The sequence below is a fragment of the Mirounga leonina genome, unplaced genomic scaffold, assembly GCF_011800145.1.
Source record: "Mirounga leonina isolate KUSES-001 unplaced genomic scaffold, KU_Mleo_1.0 Mir_173, whole genome shotgun sequence".
Classification (NCBI taxonomy): Eukaryota; Metazoa; Chordata; class Mammalia; order Carnivora; family Phocidae; genus Mirounga; species Mirounga leonina.
In genome coordinates this window covers 36976251-37004196 of record NW_023270447.1, presented here as the reverse complement: position 1 = coordinate 37004196, position 27946 = coordinate 36976251, and the positions used below count along the sequence as shown (strand labels likewise).

The 27946-nt window shown below is 38.7% G+C and overlaps 1 protein-coding gene across 1 annotated transcript; it reads left to right on the top strand.

Moving 5' to 3' along the window:
• Positions 1 to 987: 987 nt before the first annotated feature.
• On the top strand, positions 988 to 26023 carry CTH (cystathionine gamma-lyase). Its single transcript, XM_035018279.1, has 12 exons — positions 988 to 1732; positions 5115 to 5196; positions 6949 to 7044; positions 9001 to 9110; positions 11152 to 11283; positions 15104 to 15161; positions 15627 to 15704; positions 17044 to 17196; positions 18956 to 19077; positions 20490 to 20542; positions 24430 to 24568; positions 25443 to 26023. Exons 1-12 carry the CDS (start codon positions 1565 to 1567, stop codon positions 25467 to 25469), a joined length of 1218 nt encoding a protein of 405 aa, XP_034874170.1. The 5' UTR covers positions 988 to 1564; the 3' UTR covers positions 25470 to 26023.
• The last annotated feature ends 1923 nt before the right edge of the window (positions 26024 to 27946 follow it).

The window sequence follows — 27946 nt, the reverse complement described above, 5'->3', positions numbered from 1 at the left end:
TCCCCAAACATATCACATAAAAACATACATATGTACAGTTACATATACGTCTTGAGATGAGTTGCAGTTGACGTGTTATATTTTAAATAGAGAAAATTAAATATATATTAATATCTATCAGTGTTTTGGAGTCTATCCATTTCTTCCCCAGGCATACAAATTTTGCTCGGCCTCTAAAAGCTCACAGGCCCTTAAGCACTGCTTCTCTAGTGCTTAAAGGCCAAGTGAAGCCTGAAGCTAATTTGAAAAGCAAATGCCACAGTCCTTAAAATTTTAAGACCTGTTCATTCCGTACTCTCCTCTTTCTTAACTGGTTCATTAGTTTCAGATCTTTAGCTAATACTTTGCAGGAACAGAAATATTCCTAAATTCCCCAGTCCTCGAAAATAGTCACAATAGTAAGTAGGTCAAATCTGTATTGTTTAGCGAACAAGGAGATTTTTGTTGTTTGTTTAAAAGAAGTAATCCTTCAAAGTAGGGCTCTGGGTGCAGGTGAGTGGTAAATCGTCACACCGACTGCTTCCTTTTCCCTACAAAAATGTTGCTGTCAATTGTGCAACAACGAAGGCATTTTGTGTAAGGATTTGAGACTCCAATAAGGTGTTGTTGTTGTTGTTGTTGTTGTTGTTGTTGTTTTCTGGGGGGGGGGGGGTTAAGCCATACAATCTTTTTCATCGGGGAGAGCTTCTCCGGGTACTTCAAAAAGATAATGATGCTCGAAAGCTCAAATTTGAACGGCTCCTAAGCTGCCAGAATTCTGATTAGAGATCTTCACTCCAGTTGCTTCGCCATTACTTAAGAAAAATATGACCCTCACTCAGGTTTCAATTATCGCAGGTACTGGGTCATTACAGAGTTCAGTGTACCTTAAAGGGCAGGCCGCCGCAGTTAATGAGAACCCAAGCTGCAAATTTGGCAGGTTGTGCCTCGGTTTTCGCACGAATCTCCACTTCGTTGCTTGCGTCGGTCAGCACCGCCCTCAGGACAAAAGGGGTCGGGGGTCGGGGTCAGGGACACTGGGGACAGTAAGAGGAGGCTATCTGTGTGGCCTGTTTACAGGGTTACTCGGGTGCAACACCCAGCCCGCCCTTCTCCCTGTCTCAGGCGAACCTCCGGCCTGAGGTCACACAGACGCCCGGGTGGCTCACTGGAGCCAGCACGGCAGCCTCCCCCAGGCCCCGACTCAGGAATTTCGCCCGTAGGCAACACCACCGAGTGGACACGCAGACTCCCGCTCCGCTCCGCTTTCGGCTCCGGGAGGGGCGGTCCCAGCGACGCTCCAGGCAACGCCTCCGCTTCCGGCCAATGAGGAACGGGGGTCGCGTCGGGGCCTTCGCTCATTGGGTCTCGCTGGTTCCGCCTGCGGTGAGCGCACACCACACGGCCGGCTGCTGAGGTCTGAGCCCCTGAGTCCCGGAGTCAGGCTTTTGTCCGCTCCCCGTCATCAGCCCGCCTTGTCTTTAGCTCGGGTTCTCCCGATTCTTGTGTCTCGAGCCCTGTCGCACCAGTTTTCTGGTTTTATCTTCCTTGCTCCTGTTTCTCTTCCCCTCCTTCGCAGCTCAGCATGCAGGAAAAAGACGCCTCCCCGTATGGTTTCCAGCCTCGCTTCCAGCATTTCGCCACGCAGGCCATCCATGTGGGCCAGGAACCCGAGCAATGGACCTCCCAGGCTGTAGTGCCCCCCATCTCACTGTCCACCACGTTCAAGCAAGAGGCTCCCGGCCAGCACTCGGTGAGCTGGGGCTGGCTGGGGAGGTGGGGGGTGGGGCTGGGTTGGGCGGGTAAGAGATGTCTTATATATAAAAAGCCATGCAGGTAAGTTATAAAATGCTTTATACATCAGGAAGGCACCCGAATGCATGTTTACTACACCCGTGATCTTCCTTGTACTAAATCTTTGTATTCGCTGGTCCAGTGATCACATTTCTTTTGATAAGCAGGACTGGAAGGAACAGTTTGTCCAACTTGCCATATAGACTTGAACTGAAATTCGTGTAATTTTGGCAAATTTGCAGTTCAAAACTGAGGGTCATAACTCTGTTGAATTACCTTTAGCAGCAAAAATTATAAAGACATGTAGAGTCACCTGAAAAAAACCCCACAAACCCTCAGGGTCTGATAACTCACCTAGAATCAAGATCATGCCCAGTGGCTGTATTGTTACTAAAAGTGATTTACTTGCTATGGGCTAGATAAAGACTTACAGGTAGTATGTCAGATGTATTACAAGTATGGTCTGGGATCTTCACAACAACCCTAGCCTGGACTAGGTTCTCATTTTTCTTATGGAAAAAAAAAACCAGATTAGGAATATTAAGTAACTAGCCTAAGGCCACATGGCTAGTCAATAGTGTAGCTGGGATTCTAACCCTGCTCTAGAACCCTACTCTTAGGCGTTAGGCTACACTCTGCTATACTCCAATAATACTAGTAATAATCTAACCCATTGCATCATTTAAGCAGTGTGGCTTAGTGATTAAGAGCACAAATCACCTAGCCAGAGGGGCTAGGTTTGAATTCTGACACCACCTCCTCTGATCTGGGTGACCTTGTGCAAGTTGCTTAACCTATCCCAGCCTCGGGTTAATCCTGAGTAAATGGGGTTCACCAGTACCTACCACATAAATTGTTGATATATATGTTAAGCTTTATGGTACATTATAATTGCTTAGTAGTTTGGTATTTCACGGTGTTCACATTTACACTTTTTCCATTTGATCCTCACAACAACCAGGTCAGAGGGCAGGACAGGTATTACATACTTTTTATACAAAAGGAACTGACCTAGAGTTAGATAATTGCAAGTTTTTGATAGAGCAGTCTTTGTTAATCCCTTTTGGTAACACACTGATGGGATCTTGGAGTATTTCAAAGTTGCTGAGCTTTTAAGGAAATCAGTTCAATAAACTTTGTAGGTCCGAAGCTTTGATTAGACTTCAAAAACCTCTTTAGTGTGTTGTTATATAAGTCTAGGAAAATTCTTGTAAACATAGCCCTTTGTTTTGTGAGGTACAGTTCTTTTTTTTTTTAATTAAAAAAAATTTTTTTATTAAAAAAATTATTTTATTATGTTATGTTAGTCACCATACCTTACATCATTAGTTGTTTTTTTTTTTTAAGATTTTTATTTATTTATTTGAGAAAGAGAGAATGAGAGACAGAGAGCATGAGAGGGAGGAGGGTCAGAGGGAGAAGCAGACTCCCTGCCGAGCAGGGAGCCCGATGCGGGACTCGATCCCGGGACTCCAGGATCATGACCTGAGCCGAAGGCAGTCGCCCAACCAACTGAGCCACCCAGGCGCCCCTTACATCATTAGTTTTTGATGCAGTGTTCCATGATTCATTGTTTGCATGTAACACCCAGTGCTCCATCACCGGGCTAACCCATCCCCCCACCTCCCCCAAAAAACCTGTGAGGTACAGTTCTAAAGGGCATTTTTACAACTGGTTTAGGATGCTTCTAGCTACTGTATTTGGAATCAAAACGTGTACACAATCTGTTTTCCAAGCTTGCAGTCTGTTGCTGGTGTAGGGTTTTGTGAACATGTGACTGTCCAAGCTTTAGCTCTTGGTATGGAAGTTAACCATTTAACCAGATAATAGTAATTAAATATTTTCAGAGAGCCAACCGGGGTGGTAAAATCTACAAATACCAGACACCTCTTAGTACCTTTAAGAACTCAGTGAAGACCACGAAAGAAAATCTGAGGAGCTGAAGAGAAGCATCTATTTCTCCTATTCCATTTGGAAAGCGATTGAATGGGCCAGAGGGTGGGAGTTTGCCACTGAAATATGCCCCCCCACCCCAAAGTTAAATCTCTGCAGTGAATAATTATGGAGACATGGGTACGTCTCTGTGGCAGTAGCCACATGAATCCAAACAGATTTTTTTCTGTCTGGGGAATACAGGTCACATCAAGGAGGTGATGGTGAGGGAGGGATGAGGATATCCTGGAACCCTATAAAATATGTCTACTCAGTTTGTCAAAAACAAGGAAACAAAGCAACCAAACTTAAAATATACATATTTTGGTAATATATATATATTACTAATACTAGGAGCTTCTAAATCAGAAACAATGTAAAAAGTGGTTGTTGTGTTTTGTTATATGCTATATGAGGCATGGAGAGAAAATTATAGCATTTTCAGTCAATGAATACTGGTTCTGACGTTCCCTATAACCTTTGGCTTCACTTTCCTAAAAGCTGCCCTTGAGTATTAAATAAAATGAACGAATACTCCTAGTATGGTAAAGGTAAAAAGAGCAAATTTTAAGAAATTGTGCATAGCCACTTTGCCAAGAATTACTGTGTGCTTTTTGTTACTTATGTAGAGCCAAGATCTGAACTTTGAGCATTTGTAGGATCTGTTCATAGTTTCCTATAGGATGCTAAACAGGACTTGTATCACTTATTTCTTAGGAAATGAAATACAGGTTAGAAGTAAGTTTACTCTGTAGGCTCTGGTGATTCCCTTTTCCTGATGTCCCCAGATGAATGGGTAAAGATGAGTTGAACATAATAATAATGCTAATAATAAAAACAACTGTTTCTGTAGTAGTTAGCATGTACCAGGCACCATGTAGAGAATTTATATACATTGTATAACATTATCACCACAACAATTTTGCAAATTAGTTTTTTGTATTTTATTCCCATTTTATAGTTACTGAGATGGACTTTAGGAAAGGTTAAGTAACTTACCTATTTGGCATACAGCTCATAAGGGACAGCTATAGAATTCTAATCCAGTTTGGTGGACTTCAGAACCTTTCACACCAGTGCAGCCACAATATTGTTAAGCTCCTATTTAGTTATTTATTTTAAAGATGTTATTTATTTGAGAGAGAGCAGGTGCAAAGAGAGAGCATGAGCAGGGGCAAGGGGCAGAGGGAGAGGGAGAAGCAGGCTCCCCGCTGAACAAGGAGCCTGGGACTCTATCCCAGGATCCTGGGAAGGCAGACATGTTAAGCTTCTATTTAATGGCAAGACATGTCTTAACTGAATAATAGAAAATCATCATCGTAGGATGAACCCCTAATTGTGGAGGTGTCTCTGTTAGGACTCTGATAAATAAACTTAAATCGCTTAGGATAAACTCTTCTATTCTTCAGGGTTTTGAATATAGCCGTTCCGGAAACCCCACCAGGAATTGCTTGGAAAGAGCAGTGGCGGCACTGGATGGGGCCAAGTACAGTAAGTGATTTCCATTTCAAAGTTTGTGAAGTGTAGAACCCATTCTTACATGTATAGACAAAATCATAGAGGCACAGAATTTAGAATTGGAAAGGAGTAAGGATTAGCTAGTTCAAAACTTTACTAAGACATTGAGTTTTTTGTCCAAGGTCCCATAGATGGTATAATATGCATATGTGTAATTATTAGGTAAAAATAGAAGCAAAATGGCAGAATTTGCCGGTTAGTATTCATGTGAATGCACTTTTCATCTGAAGGTGTCAGTATAAATAGATAAATATTAACTGAGTTTTATAACACTACCTCTGAGAATACAAGCTTTCTGATATTCTGGTTCATTCACCTGATAATGCTTAAAAACAACACCAGCAAACATTTACCCGGTGCCCTTGATAATATGCTCTGACAGATTAGGGATTAACTCCTTGAATCTTTTTTCATGAAGGGAGTGGATTACTATTAAATCATCTTTGTATTTTTTATATGAATGATACTGAATGAGGACAGAATAGTGAAGAGAAAATGAGTCTTACGAGTTTTCTCATAGCAAGAGTGCCGGGGTTAGAAATGTTAATGTGGGTTTTGGGGGGTTTGGGGAGTTTTGTCTTTTGTTTTGGATGAGGGGAGTTCTTTCTGAACACTAAACTTCTGTAATTTAGTACTGTACAGTGAACATTATTTCCCGCAGGAGGGTAAAGCCTGAGTATTCACATGGCAGACATTTTTTTCAAGTGGGCTCCAGAAAACACAGTTGTTTTTAACTGGGTTTAAATTTTAGCCTTCTCGGGGCACCTGGGTGGCTCAGTCATTAAGCGTCTGCCTTCACTCAGGTCATGATCCCAGGGTCCTGGGATAGAGTCCCGCATGAGGCTCCTTGCTCAGTGGGGGAGTCTGCTTCTCCTTCTGACCCTCCCCCTTCTCATGCTCTCTCTCTCTAAAGTAAATTGATACAATCTTTAAAAATGAAGTTTATCCTTCTATATGAATTCACCATTGGACTACAGATGTGCTGAGTAGAGAACTCTAATTCTAACCTAAACTTTTCTGAAAAGATTTTATAAGAATTACATTTTTCAAGTTAATTGAATTATCCCTTCTACCAGTCACAGGTGATTTTTATCATTAAGGTGATGCATTGATATTTTGTCAGGATATTTTCTTTTATAGTGTTTAATGTACACAATGTCAGGTTGTTTTTTTTTAATTGTTTTCATTATTTTTGTCCTACGTGAGATTTCGGGATCATATTTATTTAAAGGAGATTGCACACTTAAAATTTTTTAAAAACAAAATTTTTCAAATTTGCCAGACACATCTCAGGTCTGATTTTGAGTTTTGTTAAAATATTTGCTCAATTGGATATCCTTATAGTTAATGAGTGAATCATACCTTAGCTCTGTTCCTCAAGTTTGAAACTTTTTTTAGAGCTTGTCGTTTTTAAACTGTAATTTAATTGGCAATTGGCCTTTAATCTCAGAATTTTGTAAAGAATTATTTCTTTGAAGTGTTTCAGAGAAATGTTACCACCAAAGCAGAATTGTATATTTTTTCTCTTAAAGATATTTTAATTTTGAAACAGAAAGGGGGAATTGGCAATTGTATTTTCATCAGGGGACTTCTTGTGACTGTAGTGATGGCTGTCCTTATATGAGCAGAGAGAAGAACATAAAGTAATGCAAGGAAATATTGTAGGTGTTTTTCAACCCAGAGGTTTGACTTTTTCGGCTTACCCTAACTTGGCTTTTATTTTAGGTTTGGCCTTTGCTTCAGGTTTAGCTGCCACTGTGACTATTGCCCATCTCTTAAAAGCAGGAGACCAAATTATTTGTATGGATGATGTGTATGGAGGTAGGTGGCCTCTCTCATGCATGTTGTGTCAGCTGATATTTTAAAGACAGTAAAGTGGGTCCTGAGTTATATTAACAATGTTACCAGGATTATTGATCATTTATTATCCTTTAAAGGTATGATGGACACCTCTGTGTTGACCCAGACTTGGTAAAGGAAGAGTATAAACATTTTGGGTCTATGCTCTGGAACTGCTTGTAAGAGAGATTGTTTAATAATAATTTTACTTAAACTGCTGGAATGAGGATGTTGGACCTGATCAACTTTCAGATCTATTCTACTCAGAGAAGATAGTGTTTAAAGAGAGAGTGTTCTAGTGTTACTTAAAATTTTTGCCTGCAGTGAAGATGAACTATAACCCAGTTCATGTTCAAAGAGCTTGCCTCTACCCACCCTTCTATCTCCCCCACATATTTATACACTTGGGGTTTTAAGGAACCTTTGGAAAATCTGTTGAAAATATGGACCCCTTCCCTGCAAAGGTGGAAAGGTGTGCTTAAGACTACACCCAATGTTTATCATTTTAATTTTAGGGTAAAGGGGTTTCACTCCTTGAAGTCCATCATGGATCCAAATTTAAGAACTTCCATTCTAAACAGTTTAAATGCAAGTTATTTAAAGTGGTGAGTAGGAAGGTAAAGAAGACAGGTTGCCCTTACCTTTAAGCAAGACTGATTTTTATGATCAAAACAATAGCAAAAAGTTTTGTAAATATATGTGTATGTATATATATATATTCCAAATGCTTCCAAATAATTAAAATGTGATTTCTAGAATATTATCATTTTATCTATCTCCTATTAACAAAAAGTTGAATGTATGTAAGAGACTTTCAGTAATCATATTAACCCTCTTAGAAATTTGCAGAGTGCTTTGTATTTATCATTGTTTCCTATGATAGTTTGTTGAATAGAAATAGCACACCTTTAGTTACTTTTATAGTGCATTATAAAAGCCTCATGGCACACATAGATACAAAATCTTGAAAATTGCTATTGATTTTTACAATTCTTTACATTCTTTTTCAATCTTCTATTATCTAGGGTCAGTCTATACAGCATCAAAAGTTCAGTATATCTTTTTTTTTTTTTTTAAAGATTTTATTTATTTATTCATGAAAGACAGAGAGAGAGAGACAGAGGCAGAGGGAGAAGCAGGCTCCCCGCAGAGCGGGGAGCCCGATGCGGGACTCGATCCCAGGACCCTGGGATCATGACCTGAGCCGAAGGCAGACGCTTAACCGACTGAGCCACCCAGGCGTCCCAAAAGTTCAGTATATCTTTGATCATAGAGTATTTTTCCTTTTTCTTTTCTGTTTTTTTTTTTTTTTTTTTTGGTGGGCTATCAATAAGAGCAATTTTTCCTTGAAATTTGCCTATGTAAAAATCAAATCCAGAACAGTGTTTATAAGAGAAATTATTCTAAGTTGAATGATTTATCTTTTTCACCATAAAACTGTAGTTGTTTAATTTGTATTGCCTCATTTATCTATTAAAGCTTTAGAACCACATAACAAAAAGATTGAGAGAGTACAAAGAATAATAACCAGCTTTTTTCTATTGCGAAAGTATGATCAGACTAAAAATTTATTTTGAACATTGGTTCATTTATTTTAAATTTGAGTACTAGGAAGAAATTGTTAAAAAATATATTGATGTTTCAGGGAGCATGCCACTTACTTTTTAAAGAGTAGAAATTATATGTTTTCAGAAACATTTCTGCTTCATGTCATTTAGTGTGGATATCAAGTGTGTTTTATTTGACTCTTTAACTTTCAGTTTAAAATCCAAGCCTTATATTCTTTATTATACAAGATATCCAAAGTACATTTGCTGTTAGTTGTTCTTTTATTGGTGATTGACACTTCCTTATATTTTTAAAGTATTTCTACCAATGAGGAGTGAACATTTCTCAATACAGTGTCCTCTCCATTTTGCTGATTCTTTTCTGCCTCAGGTACAAACAGGTACTTCAGGCAGGTGGCAACTGAATTTGGATTAAAGATTTCTTTTGTTGATTGTTCCAAAACCAAATTGCTAGAGGCAGCCATTACACCAGAAACCAAGGTAACTCAGTTTTCAGTTTTGTCTGTTTTCTGTGTGCTGTTTTGTTTTTATCATTTTGTTTACTAGAAGACATAATTTAAATTTGAATAACAAATTTTATTAGAAGCCATTGGAAACCATCAACAAGTTTAATATAGGTCTGGCTTCTCCAGAATATTCTCGCATAATGGTTAGGTACGTGAATTCCACGGCAGGATCCAAGTTCTAATTCTGTGTCATAGTTGGTGTATTATCATGGGCAAATTATTTAACCAAAGTCTCAATTTCTTCATCTGCAAGATGGGGATAATTGCATCTGCTTTATAGAAAGGTGGTTGTGTAAATTAGATGAGATAAGGCATATGAAATGCTCAGTGCAGTACCCAACACATAATAACTGAAAAAAAATTGTTAGCAAAAGCATACAATTATGTACTGCATTACCAAACTGGTATTGCTAACAGAGGTTATCACAGAGATTGGGTTGCAGGAAAGGAAGCTTGCCAAGACCCCAGACCCTAAGCATACTGGCTTTTTAAGAATTTTAAGCGATACTTCAACAAAATAATAGTTACAAGTAGAGAATGGGCCACAAGCAATCTTTAGCCTCCATCCTGGGAAGCTTGCATGCCACCGGAAGGTGTTTTGTGCCTGAGTGAATGGCATATGTGATATTCTTTCTTGGGCCTCATTTAAATTCTGCATGGGTAAAAGAAGGACCAATGTCTTTTATAAGTCAGCCTTTTCCAACTTTTTGCTAATGATTAAAAGGTTTGAATTGTACTCAAGATTATGTTGCAGGGAATGCTAAAAAATGAAAACCTTTTCTCACACAAATGATTACTTTGAAGATTAACACAGGGGTGAGCTTTGAGTGATTAAGGTTTGTTTTCAAAGGAACTTGTTTTTTATCTTGCTTAGGAGAAAAGATACTTATTAAAATAGCTGGTCTGAGTCTTTCTAAGGGAGGAAAGCAAATTGTGAGTATGTTAATTCTTGTCAACAGAACTTTATGTAGTGGCTCTTTACTGACTTGAATTAATACATTTTTTTCCCCCCGAAATATCTGCCTCATCATATGAAGTAGATTTTTTAAGTCCCTGCAAAATCAACTTTGTATTTATTATTTTTATTTTAATTACTTTTTATTATGAATATGAATAATAGATTCTTACCAGAAATGATTTTTTACAGATTTTTGAAATAATCATTTCTTGTAGAATTTGCATTATTTTAATTACCTTATCTTTTCTACTGTAAGAGTCTAGAGTAGGAAGAATATTAAACTAGATATCTTGCTCATTTATATATTAATAAAGAATCATTAACCCTTTAAAAAGAAAACTATAGGTAATGTCATTCAGTACAGTGGCATCTTGTTTAACAAACAGAAATTTCTTCTTTTCTTTGGTCTTCTCAGTCACTGTCAAGCATCTACTTTGTGCCTGATCTGTGCTAGGTTTTGGGATATGATACTGTCTCCTTAAATGAGCTGTGACCAGGTTTTCTGTTGTGTGTAACTTCTCTCCTGCACTTTAAAACCCATGCTCTTCAAGTTCTGGGTACTTATTTTTATAGTTTCTCATGCATCTGGTGTTTTTAAAGTTAATATTTAGCATATGTTTGGCATTGTAGGGATAATTCTCTTTAATAAAAATTCTAGGCTATGATCTTAATGTTCTATATTATTTACCTTTGAGAACAAAATTCCTAGACACTGAATTATGTCTTTGAAATCCATCCTCTTTTTAATGGAATGTAATTACAATAATTAACTTGAGCACTTTTCTTCTTATACATAACATTATTTCATTTGATCTTTATAACAATTCTATGAAATATTATCAACCCTGTTGTACAGATGTAAAATTTGAGGAATATGGAGGGTAAGTTACTTAACTATGACCTCTCAGAAATTAATGGGGGCTAGGATTCAGATTCAACCCTTGCAACTTCATCACCCACATTCTTCAGTGTAGTCTGCCAGATGGTTACAATATATGAGACATATATTGGTGCAGTGTATTTTTATAAACTATTATCATCTGTTGAAATGTTTTAGCTTGTTTGGATTGAAACCCCCACAAACCCTAGCTTGAAGATGATTGACATTGAAGCCTGTGCACATACTGTCCATAAACATGGTGACATCATTTTGGTCGTGGATAACACTTTTATGTCAGCCTATTTCCAGGTAAATGAAAATGATTTTTTTGGCATGATTAGTAGACTACAGATACCTGTAACTAGGAAAGGAAAGACTTGTTTGCATTAAAATCATTATCAAACTCATGGAATCTAATCGTTAGACAAAGAATTAAAATTGGACCTTTTCTACCATTAGCTCATATCTTTTTAACCAACCCTGGGTTCATATCCATTATGGGACTTTGTGTGTTTTAAATGTTGTCTTAATTAAAGTTTTTAAGTTCTCTCAGGATGTGTAAACTCTCTGAAGAGCTGACCTTATTATGTGATTTTATCTGTCAGTGCTTTATAAATAGTAGGGACTTTAATGTTTATGTGCTGGTTATAAATCAGTTGTGTTTTTTTTATATATATGGTGTGACTGAAAAACATATGTTATATATTTAATGCATATATGTTAGATATTTAATACATATATATTTATTTTAAAATATATTAATATATGCTATTAAATTATTATTAAAATATATAATTAAACCTGGCTAACCTTCCAAATAAAAGGAAAACAAAAGCTATACTGCATGACATCTCAGTGTATGTCATACTTATTATTTCTCCACTTTCCTCCTTTCTGGTTTCTCGTCCCTCAGTGCCCCATGGACTACGCCCAGCTCTCTATAGCTTTACCTTGTTTGTATTTCTACTCCCTGTTTCACACTGTAGCTATAAGCACCAAGTCCTTTATAGTGCTCCTTTTAAACTATCTCTTTTCCTACCTACTCCTCTACATACATCTCTTCCCACCTCAAAACCTCCCATTCATCCTCCATTCCTTTTCTTCTTTCTCTTACTTTTTTCCAGATGCTTCTTTCTATTTTGTTCCTTTTGGTAGATCATCTAAGGATTGCTCTATAATTGATTAGCTGTCTGCCCTTTCCCCACATGTTCTCTCTCTCTTCCCTCCGAGTAGCCCAATCTGTTTCCTTTCCTTGTTAGGAGCTTACCTTCTTCTCGCTGTTTCCTTCCTGCTTGTACTTTATGATCCTTCTTATTACACTTCCTGTACTTTACCTTTATCCTGCAGAGTTCCTGAAAGCCCAGCTCATTTTTTGCTACTCTTGCATTAGGCAGATGTTGATAGCTCAGTTGTTTATATTTCCCCCCCTTTTGTTTTGGGTCCCTGCAATTGGCACAGGCTGCTGCCTTAGTTTGTATAAATCTGTTCTTCACCTTCTTCCATTTTATTGAGAAGACACTATCAGGTTTTATTTTGTTTTCCTCAAACACATTTCCTCGCTACGTTGCATTTGGACAGCTTCATGGGCCACCTACCTTTGGCTCATGATATATCTTTGGCTGCTTCTTACATCCACTAAAGCAGTCTATTTCCAAGTGAAAATCTCCTGGCATCATCTGTTTGTCCCAGGTGATTTTCACTCTTGGGTTCATTATCCCAACTCCTTATCTCATATACCACTTGCACTAAAGGCCAGTTAACACAGCATAGGGTTGCTCTAGCTGAGTCACAGCGAGTCCTATATATTCCCAAAGAGATTGCATGCATTGTTTTAGCTTGGGCTTGCCCAGATTACTCATCAGGCCTGGCCCTTTTTTTTCCCCTGTTACTGTCACTAAAATAGGTCCAGTTTTTCTACCTTTCTGAAGCCCACATCACATTTCCACATACCAGGGACTGCAGTTTGCTTCCTTTCAATCTGCATTCATTCCAGTTGAGTTAATCAGAATCATGTTGTCCCTAAGTGGCCACATGTATTAGTTCTATACAGTAGATCTTCTGAAAAGGTCCTCTCATTATTTTACCCTCAGGAAAACTGGATACATTCTCTTTCTTCCCTGCCTTTTGTCTTCTGGATCTTCTATAAAATATGTCACAAAAGGCAAAATGGACATACCATCGTAAAGTTTCAGAGTTTGAGAGTAGAACCTCTCGATTTACATAATTTAGATGTGAGTGCTACTTCTACCAGCTTTTTAATCTGAATGATCTGCTTCGATTTTGTTTTTTCTTTCTTTTTCTTCCTTCCTTCCTTCCTTTTCTTTCTTTCTTTCTTTCTTTCTTTCTTTCTTTCTTTCTTTCTTTCTTTCTTTCTTTCTTTCTTTCCTTCCTTCCTTCCTTCCTTCCTTCCTTCCTTCCTTCCTTCCTTCTTTCTTTCTTTCTTTCTTTCTTTCTTTCTTTCTTTCTTTCTTTCCTTCCTTTCTTCCTTCCTTCCTTCCTTCCTTCTTTTCTCTTTCTTTCTTTCTTTGTTTCTTTCTTTCTTTCCTTCCTTTCTTCCTTCCTTTCTTTCTTTCTTCCTTCCTTCCTTTCTTCTTTCTTTCTTTCTTTCTTTCTTTCTTTCTTTCTTTCTTTCTTTCTTTCTTTCTTTCTTTCTTTCTTTTTCTTTCCTTCCTTCCTTCCTTCTTTTCTTTCTTTCTTTCTTTTCTTTCTTTCTTGCAAGATGGGGGAGGGGGGACAGAGGGAGAGGGAGAGAATCTTAAGCAGGCTCCATTCCCAGTGCAGAGCCTGACATGGAGCTCGATCTCACCACCCCGCGATCATGACCTGAGCCGAAATCAAGAGTCAGATGCTTAACCGACTGAGCCACTCAGGCACCACTGTTTTGTTTTTCTTCATCCCTCTTCTTCATCTGTACAATGAGAATCTTAAAAGTACTGATTTTATTGAGTTAGGTAAAATATTTTGTATAGTGCTTCCCTGGGATATGTAAAGAATTTAACATGGTTCTCAGCACATAATGATATCAACAGATGTTAGTTATTTGTTTTCATTTTTCCTTTTCTTTTGACCACAGAGTTTACAGAATGTTAGCATTGGAAGAGACATCATCTAGTTTGACTCCATCACTTTGGAGATGCGCAAACACCTATGTAGAGAGTCCTTTGAGTAACACCTGACTTAAAACATCCTATTTTTGAAACACCCCAAATGAAAAGTCCTATAGCCCCTTATACTAACACCTTCCAAAGATGAAACAACTGGTGAGGTTAAAAGACACACACACACACACACACACACATACTTTCTTTTAAAGAAAATGTAAATAGGCTTCTGGCTGGGGGGTCAGTAGAGCATGTGACTCTTGATCTCAGGACTGTGATTTCAAGCCCTGTGGTGGGTACAGAGCTTACTTTAAAAAAAAAAAGAAAATGTAAATAGAAAGATGTTGGTAATATATTTTTTAGTGAATAGTTGATTATAACTTTAATTCTCACTATAAACAAAGACGTTTTAAGACTAAAGGATTGATTTGCAGGAAAATTGGGTGAGGAAAACAATCCAAAGAAATTTCTTTCTAAGTGACTTTACACTTGGCAAAACTAGTATAATAAAAGAGTAATTATGAAAAAAAAAAGAGTAATTAAGAGTCAAGATGATGGCACATCAAGCGAATAATCACAGCATACATTATCAGGTTTTAATGATCAAAAATCTAAGCATGTTATATACTCACTTGACATAATAATTGCTAAATATTTATGTCTACTATTTTATGTGTTTACTGAGTCATAAAATGCCAGCATCTCTGCATTGTAAAATTTAGTCAGTACACTTAGGACCAGCCAGCAAATCCTCTAAAGAAACAAGTTCAGGAGACCTGTTGACCAGATTTTACCTGCTATTTCCAGAAAATTTGTGCTTTTGGATTGAATACTGGGTCCAGTGCTTTGCATTTTTATTTGGGCGGGGGGAGGGGAAAGATACCATGAGAAATCCTGGAAAATTTTAAGATGCGTGTATTTTTGAAAAGTTAGAAAAGGAATGAAATTTATAATAGCAAATAGGCATGTAATGAAGCATATTTTCAAGTGAATTACCATTTAAAATGAAAATCTTTTGTTCCTTTCAGCGGCCTTTGGCTCTGGGAGCTGATATTTGTATGTATTCAGCAACGAAATATATGAATGGTAAGACATACATAGTCTACACTTTGAGTGTTCCTTTCCATGGATAGATGAAAATACCACAGGGCTTGATATTTTGATCCTTTTTCTTCTATTATTCAGGTTTTCTCTGTGACTCATGTAGAAAGTAAGAAATTTATACTTTGGTTAAATATGGGATTTCATTTATAGCAGACAAAACTATGCTCATGACTTATGAACAGGATTAAAATTTACCAAAAAAGGTTATAGTTTTATTCTACTGACAGCTTAAAAAGAAACATTTGATTTTTATATGATTTTTATTTCATTGTTATAGGTATAGATGTATATATTTGGTACTGTCAAATTGAATACAGTTTATTTAAACTTATTTTATAGGGCTTTTTCCCAGAGAGTTTTTTTCAAGTGAAAGTTACATTGTAGAAATTTTAGAATGAAGAATAAACATACATTGTTTTTAACCTAGAGGTTTTTATTTTGTTTTAGGCCACAGTGATGTCGTAATGGGCTTAGTGTCTCTTAATTCTGAGAGCCTCCATAATAGGCTCCGTTTCTTACAAAACTGTAAGTATTAAAAAGTCCAAGAATTCCCCTTATTCTCTCAGAGGGACTACATTTGATATTTGTAGTTCCACTAAATGCTGTGAAGTAATAGCATTCTACTAAATTAGGAAGAACTGAGGAATGGAGGAGAAAGATTCTGGTTTTTAAAGGAAGTAGAAATATTAGGGTATAAAAATATAGTTGGGACATAACAGGGCTTTACAACATGACTCAAGGGATGAATTTTGTTATTTTTCAAATCCATGTTGATTTTGACCATAATTGGGTAAAGCCCAAGTGAATTTTTAGTTTTCAGACTGACTAGATTTTTTTTCTTTAGATAAAACATTTGGAATGATGGCTTTCTTATACTCCACCTTTTATGTCTAGAATGGTGGTTAACTTTAACTAGCACTTAATATATAAACTTATGTTTTTCAACAGATGTCTAAACACCATTTCCTGTTTAGATAGTTTAGTTATCTCAAGTATGGGTAAGGATTTATTTGAAGGTGCTTAGTTTAACCATTGTGATTTGACAGATAAGATACAAACATAATTAGGAATAAAATAAATAAGTATTAAATAAATAAAGGAAGGGATGCCTGGGTGGCTCAGTCAGTTAAGGGACTGTCTTCGGGTCATGATCTCAGGGTCCTGGGATTGAGCCCCTCATTGGGCTCCCTGCTCGGCAGGAGGCCTGCTTCTCCCTCTCCCACTCCCCTTGCTTGTGTTCCCTCTCTTGCTGTCTCTCTCTTTGTCAAATAAATAAATAAAATCTTTAAAAAAATAAAATAAAATAAGTAAAAAAATAAATAAAGGAAATAAGCATTAAAGTAAAAAAAAAAAAAAAAAAAAAAGAGGCACCAAGGAGGAAAAACAAAAATTACTGCTTGATAAATTCCTTTTATTTATAAAACGTTGAGGTGAGGTACACACCTTGGAGGCATAGTAACTCCTAGGCTGCTTTAGACAAAAGCTAAATAGAATGTTGGTAGAACTTTCAGTAACAATAGGAGCTGAATGCTGTTTTTTCTACGTGTTCAAAGAAATACGAGGTTCAACTATGTGCAGTATGTCATTGAGTGGAAATCATAGAAAGGACTATTTATGTTCATATTGTGTTCATGTTTAGTTTGCAGGATCTTCATTTCCCCTCTCATTTTAAAGCCCATTCTTTGAGCGTACTTTAGGCTTCATTCTTATGCTTCTGATTTGATATATTAATTTCTCCCCTAAAACTCAAACATTGGCCTCTGTAGCTCATTTCTCAGAGTCACTATAATGAAAAAGAGAGTGAGAGAATCTTCTGGGTCTCTCCCCCCCTTTCATACTAACCCAGCATATGTTCATTTTGCAGCTCTTGGAGCAGTTCCATCCCCTGTTGACTGTTACCTCTGCAATCGAGGTCTGAAGACTCTACAGGTCCGAATGGAGAAGCATTTCGAAAATGGAATGGCAGTTGCCCAGTTTCTGGAATCTAATCCTTGGGTAGAAAAGGTTATTTATCCTGGTATGTTGATATGATTTCTTTTCTTTTCTTTCTTTCTTTCTTTTTTTTTTTTAAGATTTACTTCTTTATTTGAGAGACAGCGTGTGCAAGTTGGGGGGAGGGGCAAAGGGAGAGGGGAGAGAGAATATCCAGCAGACTCCTCGCCGAGCCCAGAGCCAATGCAGAGCTCTCTCTCACAACCCTGAGATCATGACCTGAGCCGAAATCAGGAGTCAGACGCTCAACCGACTGATGCACCCAGGTGCCCCAATGTTGATATGATTTCTAAGAACATGTGCTTACACTAGGATTTTATGGGTTATCCTAAGTATCTGTGTATGACACCTGTTGTAAGGTAGCTGCTTTCATGTATTTTTATGTTGTTTATATATTATTGGACACTGCTGTATGTCAGGCTCTGTGGGGGGTTTGGTGGCGAAGATAGACGATGGTCTGTGTCCTTGTGTTGCCTCTGATCTAGTGGTTGCTTTGATGTTAGGAAATTGATTTTACGCATTAGATGTTCCTGCCATGGTCTTTAGCTTGAAGGCTTGTATTTACCTGTTCCAGGATTGCAGCATTGTACTTTCCAGTTGATTTGCTTATAATCTTTTCAGTCTGCCATTCTTCATTAGCTCTTTTATCTGCTTTAGGTTGGGCCTGGATACTCATCAAATTGAGACTTACTACTTATGCAGCAAAATTCCCCTGAAGCTGTCTTACTTCCTTTCCAAATTTTTTCACCTCTGCCAACTCATGTGGAGTTAGCAGACTTATATATTACTCTTTGAATTTATTTTGCCAGTCTTTTAAATTGTGGTGTGGTCTTAAGTAAATAGTTACTTTGAACCCTTTGAGGTTTTAGCCACGTGGTCTTGGTGGACAGGAGAATTAAGCTTGATTCCTGTCCTCAGGGAATTTAGATAAGCCAAGACAGAACTACATATGAGATTAAATGCCCTATATGTCCCCTAGGTTAAAGAGCTGTTGACTGCTATGTATTTTGAATGGAGGGAGGGAGAAGAGTTTCGGCCTGTGCCTTGAATGGGAAGCATTTGTTAGAAGGGCATGGACAGGCATTCCAATTCATTCAACAAATGTTTATTAATTGCCCACGATGGAGCAAGCTTTGAACTAGGACCTGGGATCCAATTATTAACAAAAGAAATGGAGGTGGCACCTGGGTGGCTCAGTCGTTAAGCGTCTGCCTTCAGCTCAGGTCATGGTCCCAGGGTCCTGGGATCAAGCCCCGCATCGGGCTCCCTGCTCTGCGGGAGGCCTGCTTCTCCCTCTGCTGCTCCCCTTGCTTGTATTCCCTCTCTCCCTGCCTCTCTCTCTGTCAAATAAATAAATAAAATCTAAAAAAAAAAACCAAAAACGAAAACAAAAGAAATGGATTTCTCCACATGGAGCTAGTCTGATGGATAAGACAGATGTTAAACAAGAAATTACAGAATGACCTAATTAATAGAGGGGCTGGGCAGTCAGCGGGGAGGATGTTCTGCGTTAAAGGGACAGCTTGTACACAGGTCCTGAGATGAAAAAAAGTGCAGTACTGCTAGTGTAAGGAAAGTTGATGTAGCTCGAGCATGGAGAGGGTAGAAGAGATAGGTCAGAATGAAGCTAGAGGCCAGAACACATCATCAGATGTGGACGTGGTGTAAAGCTCATCATTATTAGGCTTATTTGCAGTTTGCTTTAGGCAAACAGTGAATTTTTTCATTCTGAAATTACATGTTTGACTCTAAAATAAGACTTTTATTGTGCCTCATGATCACAGGGCTGCCCTCTCATCCTCAGCATGAGCTGGCGAAGCGTCAATGCACAGGTTGCCCAGGGATGATCACCTTCTATATTAAGGGCACTCTTCAGCATGCTCAGACGTTTCTCAAGAACCTCAAGGTAAACTTACAAACGAGGTGTTTTTTTTTTTTTAAAGATTTTTTATTCATTTATTTGAGAGAGAGAATGAGATAGAGAGCATGATAGGGGGGAGGGTCAGAGGGAGAAGCAGACTCTCTGCTGAGCAGGGAGCCCGATACGGGACTTGATCCCGGGACTCCAGGATCATGACCTGAGCCGAAGGCAGTCGCTTAACCAACTGAGCCACCCAGGCGCCCTCAAACGAGGTTTTTTAAATCGTCGAGGCAGATTCCAGCAGTTCATGATCTCTCCTTTCCACCCAACTCAGATTCACGTCTTTGGACTGCAGGTCACACCCACAGACCTCTTTCTCATGAAATGCTTTGGGTTGGAAAACGACTTTGGTGCAGTAGCAGACATCTGAATATGTTTGTTTATTGAACTCTCCGGACACGGCCATCAGTTTGAGAGAGACGGAATGTCCCGATGCATTGGTTTTAGATTTATTGAAAATCGAACCCCTTTTCCAAATGAAATGTTATGTGAAACTTCCAAGTAATGTGTGGCTAGTGCACGGCACAAAGGCCTCCCTGAAATCCAGCCTAGGAGTGGCTTCCAGACCTGTGCCTCCCAGGCTGCATCTGCCTGGGGTGAAGGAAGGGAGGCCTTTGTCTGATGTTTCACGCTGCCAGGAGGCTCTCAGGGCCCCCGGGAGAGAGGCCTCTGTAACTCCCTACACTGGGCTTTCAGAGCTCATGCAACAGGCTGAGTTCTAAATACTGAGGTCTAATGCATAGGCTGCTGCCAGATTAGTCAGCGTCCACTGGTATCTAAAAGTTGTACTAAAAGCAGAAAGATAGTGTATGTTTAATTAAATACCGTTGTAAGAGTAATTTTAAAATATTTGTAAAATTATGACACTGTAACACTAAATAACAAAAACAGGTTTTTTTTTTTTTCCTACTCCAGGAGGGAGTTAAATGGATGTATTAATTTAGTAAGTGATACATTTTAACAAGTAAGTGTGTATGTATTAATTTAGTAATTGATTAATTTTAACAAGTGTGTATAACTTGGTAGCCTTTAGAGATTTTTATTTAAAGGGTAACCACAGAACTAGGTCTCAAACGTAATAATGCTGAGGTTTTAGGGCTCGTGTTAGTTAAGTATCACTTAAGTAGAGGGCCAAATCAGGAAGGTAGGAGAGATTCGCCTTCCTCAACTTGTAATGTTTTAAAAGTTGGCACCTCGTATGTCTAATCAGTGCCATCAGTGTTACAGATTTTATTTTCATTTTTTCTCTGGGCTTCTTGCCCAAATTGTACTTTTTTTTCATAATCACCACCATTTCTCACCCTGTGTCCAGGGCCATTTTGTTAAAAACATTTAGTTTTGTATTTTTGTATTTTTACGTTAGTCAAAGATCTAAATGAATGTTTTCTTTGCTGTAGTTATTTACTCTGGCTGAGAGCTTGGGAGGATACGAAAGTCTTGCTGAGCTTCCGTGAGTATATTTCCGTTTTTCTCAGTGTTTTAACTTTGGTAACATCAGGAGTAATTCAAGACATTTGACAATAAGAATAGCATCGAGCTATTTAATCAGAATGGACCCAGTAGAATGGGGACCCTGATAAAAATCTCAGCTGTATGTGTCCTCCCCAATTTTGCTTCCTTCCGTTCTGCCTGAAGGCGATTCCAGCAGAGTTGTAGTTTAGGATTTCTGACCTTTGACACGGGGCTACTTGTTCTATCCCACTCTGCCCTGGAAGGGGGGTTGGAGGCTTTTATGAGATGGGCTGATTTCAAGGCTTCTTAGAAACGGATGAAATACTTCCATGCCCTTGACAGTCAGAGATGCCACCGAATCCATTTATTTTCTGTTCTCTGGATAAACCTTGAATGGCTTCATGTTATCTGCAAGATAAACCCAAAATCTACCTTGGTATTCCTGATCCGATCAGTTCATCTAATTGTATCAAAGCACCAGAGGATGTTAGAACATGCAGCCTGAGATCAGGGATCCAATAGCTTATTTTATAGATAAGGAAACAAAGATTCAGAAAGTTTTGCTGATTACTCAGATGTCACATAGGAATCTGTTACCAACTTCACTCTTGAGGCTTTGCATAGAAACAATGAGAGGAGGCAAAAGCAGCCTGGATCTGGATTTGAGACCTACTCCACCAGTTACTCGCCTCCGAGCTTCAGTTTTTTCCGTCCATAAAATGGGATTAGTAATTAAAATAACAATGATCATTTATTGATTACCTGTCCCACCAAGCATTCCAGAGCTGTAGCCTGATTTTATCTGATGTTACTCTGCTCGTGTATTGTAAATATTGCACTGGTGATGAACATCATTACCTGATAACTTTCAAGAGTACTAAATGCACCCAGCATGTTGCTGTGTTTTAATTTTCATACACATTTCTGGAATAACTGTTCTGGAGGCACTATGTTAAGGGGTGTCAGGGATTACCACAATTTAGACACATTTGCCATCCTCTCCATGGTAATTTGCAGCTTCTTGGAAGAGTCAGGCAGTTTCACATAAAGTTAAAGAAAAAAAATGTATGATACCCAAAGAATACTCAAATAATTAAGATAACACAAATAGGTTTTTGTGTCTTTCAAGAAGATGCCTGCTAGTAAGTCTGGATGCACAAGAGGGCACACTCAGCATATGAAATTGGGTTATTTTTCATAGTCATAAAATGGGTATTACTTTAAGGCTCTCTTAAGAATCGACACCTCCTGATTTCTTCAGGGATTTGGTTTAAAGTTGCTTGGCCCTCAGATGTACCAGCCAGCTAGGCCATCCCCAATGTCTGCCAGTGGACGAGTGAATTTAGGTCAGGGCTTGTCTGTTCTTGCCTCATTCTGTGACTCCCAACCGCTGCAACGAGTACAGAATTGCAATAGGGGAGGGAGGGAGCAGAGCCAATGTGCGCTGGATTGGTCTTCCAGCCTGATGACGCATATTAACTCCGCAACCTCAGAAAAGTTACTTATGTTCTCTCAGTCTGTTTCCTCGGTTGTAAAATGTGGATAACACTGTACTTAGCTCTTAGGGTTGTTATGAGAACATGGGGGAAAAATATCCCTAAGCCAGTGCCTTGATTCATACTAAGGGCCCAATAAATGTTAATTATTATTAGGAATTATTATGTTTTATTAGGCATCTAATACACTCCAGGTACTTGCAAATGCTTTATATATGTTCCTTCCATTAATGACTGTGATAAACTTTTGGGATAGGACTTATATCCAACTTCTGTTCATTTAAAAGAAAATGAATTAATGCACACAAATGACCTAGTAGAGTACCTGCCTCATGGTAGGCCTATAATAAGTGATAGCTACTGTTATGATTTTAGATAAAGAAATTGATTGTGAAGACAGGTAACTTCTACCAGCCCACACAGCAAGTGTGTGAAGGGGCTGATTCACGTACAGGTCTATTGATCTCACAGGCCTAAATTCCTATTTTTATGTGTATACTCTCTTTTGAGGAATTAAAAGCCTGAAAAGGCAGAACATTTTTTATTTTATTTTATATATTTTTAAAAGATTTTATTTATTTATTTGAGAGAGAGCACAAGTGGGGTAAGGAGCAGAGGAAGAAGCAGACTCCAGCAGGGTGAGGGTCAGAGAGGGAGGGAGAAGCAGGGAGCCCAATGCGGGGCTCCATCCTGGGACTCCAGAACCATGACCTGAGCTGAAGGCAGACACCCAACTGACTGAGCCACCCAGGCACCCAAGGCAGAACATTTTTTTTTTTTTAATTATGTTATGTTAGTCACCATACAATACATCATTAGTTTTTGATGTGGTGATCCACGATCCATTGTTTTCGAATAACACCCAGTGCTCCATGCAGAACGTGCCCGCCTTAATACCCATCACCGGGCTAACCAATCCCCCCTCCCCCCTCCCCTCTAAAACCCTGTTTGTTTCTCAGAGTCCATAGTCTCTCATAGTTCATCTCTCCCTTCGATTCCCCCCTTTCAGTTTTCCCTTCCTTCTCCTAATGTCCTCCATGCTATTCCTTATGTTCCACAAATAAGTGAAACCATATGATAATTGACTTTCTCTGCTTGACTTATATCACTTAACATAATCTCCTCCAGTCCCATCCATGTTGATATAAAAGTTGGGTATTCATCTTTTCTGATGGCTGAGTAATATTCCATTGTATATATGGACCACATCTTCTTTATCCATTCATCTGTTGAAGGGCATCTCGGCTCTTTCCACAGTTTGGCTATTGCGGACATTGCTGCTATGAACATTGGGGTGCATATGGCCCTTCTTTTCACTACATCTGTGTCTTTGGGGTAAATACCCAGGAGTGCAGTTGCTGGGTCATAGGGTACCCAAGGCAGAACATTTTAAGGAGGATGTTGGCATATACCACTTCAGTAGCGTGATCAAAGAAGATACTCAAAATGTTGACCACATCTGAGATTTTCTCTCCATGGATCTGAAGTGAGATAGGACAGAGCAACTTAGGCATTGATTTGCGGGTAGTGTGCCCAGAAAGGATGAGTGTTGGTAGCAGTGTATGTATGTAGGGCTCAGTGAGACTATAAGCCTCTCCTCCATGGTGCCTCAGCCTCAGCCCGCACAGTTTTCTGCCTCCTCTCAACTCTGGCAGTCCTTGCTGTCCATTCTTGTTTGGCATGTACTGTAGACTATTCTGTTCTGTGAATTGTCATAGACTTTGGCTTCTGCTTCGTCATGTAGGGCCGAGACAAATATCTCGTTTTTCTTGGTTTCCCAGTTCTTACTGTAGTGCCTGACCCACAGTAGGTGCTTTACCTTTCTATCATGTTAATGATGATGAGTTGTTAGCTAATTGTGAAAATCCTTCCAGGCCTCTACATTCATGGGTTATGTGCTGGAATTCCTAATGCTCACTGGTTGCCACTGGTGTTGTTCCTGGGTTGTCTTTCCCTGATCTGCCTCACAAGGTGCCATTCTGGATTAATCCATTGATTGGGAGGGAATTAATTCTGGCTGGCTCTTGGTCCAACGGGCCTTTTATAAGTCCAGCTGGTTGGTCATGGAGTATATGACTGTTGGCCAAAGCTTCCTTCAGGCAGATGTTAAAATCCACAGCTAGAGGCTATCTTTTTCCCTCCTGCCTGGGAGTGCTTGATTGGCACATTCAGTGTTTGGATTAAGTATACTGATGGTATAGAAAGGATAAAAGATCTTACAATAATAATCAGAAAAGGTAATTTTCTTAATTCCTTATTTTTTTTGCCTGTGAAAAATTATGGGCATATGAAGAATTTGATATTTAGAAAAGAAAAAAACTGAAAATAATTGCAATTTATGAGACAGATACAATATAGTTATCAAAAAATTGCTCATTCTTTCTTTTAGGGCAATCATGACCCATGCATCAGTACCTAAGAGTGACCGAGATGTCCTTGGAATAAGTGACACACTGATTCGACTCTCTGTGGGCTTAGAGGATAAAAAAGACCTACTCGAAGATCTAGGTCAAGCTTTGAAGGCAGCAGTAAGTTTAATTATTTTGGTATGTTTGTGGGCTTAATCTTGGGGGTGGTGGTCATTCTTTCATTTTTTTTTTTTTTTAAAGATTTTATTTATTTGAGACAGAGAGAATGAGAGACAGAGAGCATGAGAGGGAGGAGGGTCAGAGGGAGAAGCAGACTCCCTGCCGAGCAGGGAGCCCGATGTGGGACTCGATCCCGGGACTCCAGGATCATGACCTGAGCCGAAGGCAGTCGCCTAACCAACTGAGCCACCCAGGCGCCCCATTCTTTCATTTTTTAAAAAGATTTATTTATTTATTAGAGAATGCAGAGGGAAGGGGCAGAGGGAGATGGAGAGAGAGAATCTCAAGCAGACTCCCTGCCGAGCACACAGCCTGACTTGGGGCTTAATCCTATGATCCTGAGATCATGACCTGAGCCGAAATCAAAAGTCAGACACTTGGGACGACTGGGTGGCTCAGTCAGTTAAGTGTCTGCCTTCGGCTCAGCTCATGGTCCCAGGGTCCTGGGATCGAGTCCTGCGTCGGACTCCCTGCTCGGTGAGGAGCCTGCTTCTCCCTCTCCCACTCCCCCTACTTGTGTTCCCTTTCTCTCTCTAACAAATAAATAAATAAAATCTTTAAAAAAAAAAAAAGTTACTCAGTCAACTGAACCACCCAGGCGCCCTGGTGGTTACTTTTTTTTAGAGTGGCCTCACTGTGAATTCTGAAGGTTTCCTCTTCTCTTCCTATGATAGACAGGCTGTATAAATGTGCAAGGAAGTCAGCTGAAGTGCAGATTTAAAAAATGGTTGTATTCAGAAAAGAGTCCTTGGAAGAAGTGAAGTCGTTGCCTGCAGTTTTAATAACATATTTTTCTTGTGCACCTTTAATACAGCACCCTCCAAATGCAGGTCGTAACTAGCATTCCAGAACTGCTAGTAGAAGTCGCTTCCTGAGAAGATCAACTCTTCGTAATTGAATGGACCATTAATGAGCCTTTGCAGAATTTTCAAGTGAAAATTTTAAGGCACCTCATTACCTTTCAGAGCTGTAACCTTTCAGGGATCATCCTTATTAAAAACAGTTTCCTCTTTACCTTATTGTAATTGACAGGTCAATTCTGTTAATATCTTTTATTAATTTTGGTATCCATTTGCCTCTGAAGGAGGTGGGATTTGTGCTGCTTTTTGGGATTGTGATCTTTTTTCATAGCTTAAGATTTATATTGATCATGTTTACAATAGAATGATAATTCATTTTTTATGTTTTTCTGAAGAATTTAAATTATTAAATGAATGTTCTTAAATCAAGTGTGATTTTTGCATATTGTTGAAAACAGCACTCAAAGCAGTGGTTTACACATAATTATCATAAACCAAAAATCAAATACTTGAAAAGCCTACTGTGAAATTCTGCTGATATAAGGTTGTACTTACTATTTAAAAAATAAATAAATAAATCTAATTACCAAATGTATCCCATTGTGATATTCCTGTATTATGTGGCATTAACTTGTATTCCTTTTAATCCTCAACTCTTAGAGGTCTCAGCCACTTGCAGTAATTTTTGTAAATTTGGTTGTATAACTATCATGTCCAAATCTTAGTGTTTGCAGATTATAGATTTTATCAGGGGAGTCAAAAGCCACTTTTATAGAGAGACATACTACTTTTTATATTTTTATCTATAATAGTAAACTTAGTGACGCAAAGAGAGAAATGCTTGAAACAGAATCTTTTAGAGTTAAGTGCATAGTCAGCAAATTATTGTTAATAAGCTGTAAGTCAAATAGATTTTTTAAATTGTTTTTATGTTAAAGGCTTTCAGTCATTTGTTTGCTATTGCCATTTGTTTCACCTTAAAAAACCTTATCCTTGAACTTGATTAGTAATACAGGATAGGAGGCCAATACATAAGATTTCGTGTTATGTATTGTTCACATTTTGAATTACATGACAGAGTCTGGAAATTCTGGCTCTGGACAGCGTGTTTTGAGGCTATACCTTAGTGTCGGGGAAATAACAAAGACCAACCAAATCAGAAAAGCAAGGACTATTTGTTCTAAGCTTACAAGGGAGTCAGCTACTGTCACTTGTGTTTTGACAGAGATTCAAAGGGAAGCAGAGCTTGAAGAATTGTAGAAATTTTAGTATCTGTTGATGTGGATGAGAAACTAAAATTTTGGTATTTAAAACTGTCAGAGGACCTTTAAATGGATAACATTAAATCACTGTCAGAAATGTTAAAAAAAAAACTGAAAAATTAAGGCTGACAGAGAAATGGACAAGCTTTGTAGTGTAAAAAAGGGAAGGTTTGGGGCACCTGGGTGGCTCAAGTCGGTTAAGTGCCTGCCTTTGGCTCAGGTCATGATCCCAGCATCCTGGGATCGAGCCCCACATCGGGCTCCCTGCTCAGTTGGAGTCTGCTTCTCCCTCTACCCCTTCCCTCTGCTCGTGCTCTCTCTCTCTCTCTCACAAAAATAAATGAATAACATGTTAAAAATAAATAAATAAAAAAGGGAAGGATTCAGGTATGCCCTGGTTGAAGGGTGCTGGCATGGGGAAGCTGTAGACAGCCTCATTTGAAGTAGGACATCCGAGGCAATTGGTTAAGGGTGCATATTTGGCATTGTAGGGTTGATCCTCAGTTGAAAACAGAGACAAAAATTAGGGAAACTGTCAGTTATTAATCAAGTGCTGGCCATTTGGGGCTGATTGTTTCAGAAGTTACTGTTTAGCTTCCTGAATTGTCACTAGAGATAGCAATCAGGTTTCCTGCGGGTCTGACTTAGAACAGGCAGGCTTCTTCCTTGTTTGTTTTTGGTAGATAAAGGGTTTGGTTTTCTGGAGAGGTTTGCTGCAGATTGTACGTCAAAGTTCTATTTTTATATATTGTCTATCCACTGTCCATTTATCTATTCAGTCTCTCAGAGCTTCTAGTGAGCAGTGACTATCCTTGTATTAGTAAGGATTCTCTAGAGGAACAGATCAGAGAGAGAAGAGACACTGTGTGTGTGTGTGTGTAGAGAGAGAGAGAGAGTGATTTTAAGTAATTGGCTAACATTGACTGTGGGGCTGACCTGTCTGACATATATGGGGCAGGCTGGAGACTCACTTAAAAGAGTTGTTGCTATCTTTTGTTCAAAATCTGCAGAGCAGGCCCGCAAGCTGGAATCTCAGACTGTTTCTGTCGTAGGCTGGAAGCAGAATTGCTTGGCCTTCAACTGAGTGGATGAAAGTCACCCACATTATGGAGCCTGGTCTCCTTTACTCAAAGTCTACTGATTTAATGCGAATCACATCTAAAAATTATCTTCCCAGTGACATCTGAACTGTATTTGACCAAACAGCTGGGTACCATAAGCCTAGCCAAGTTGACACATAAAATTTACCATCACAA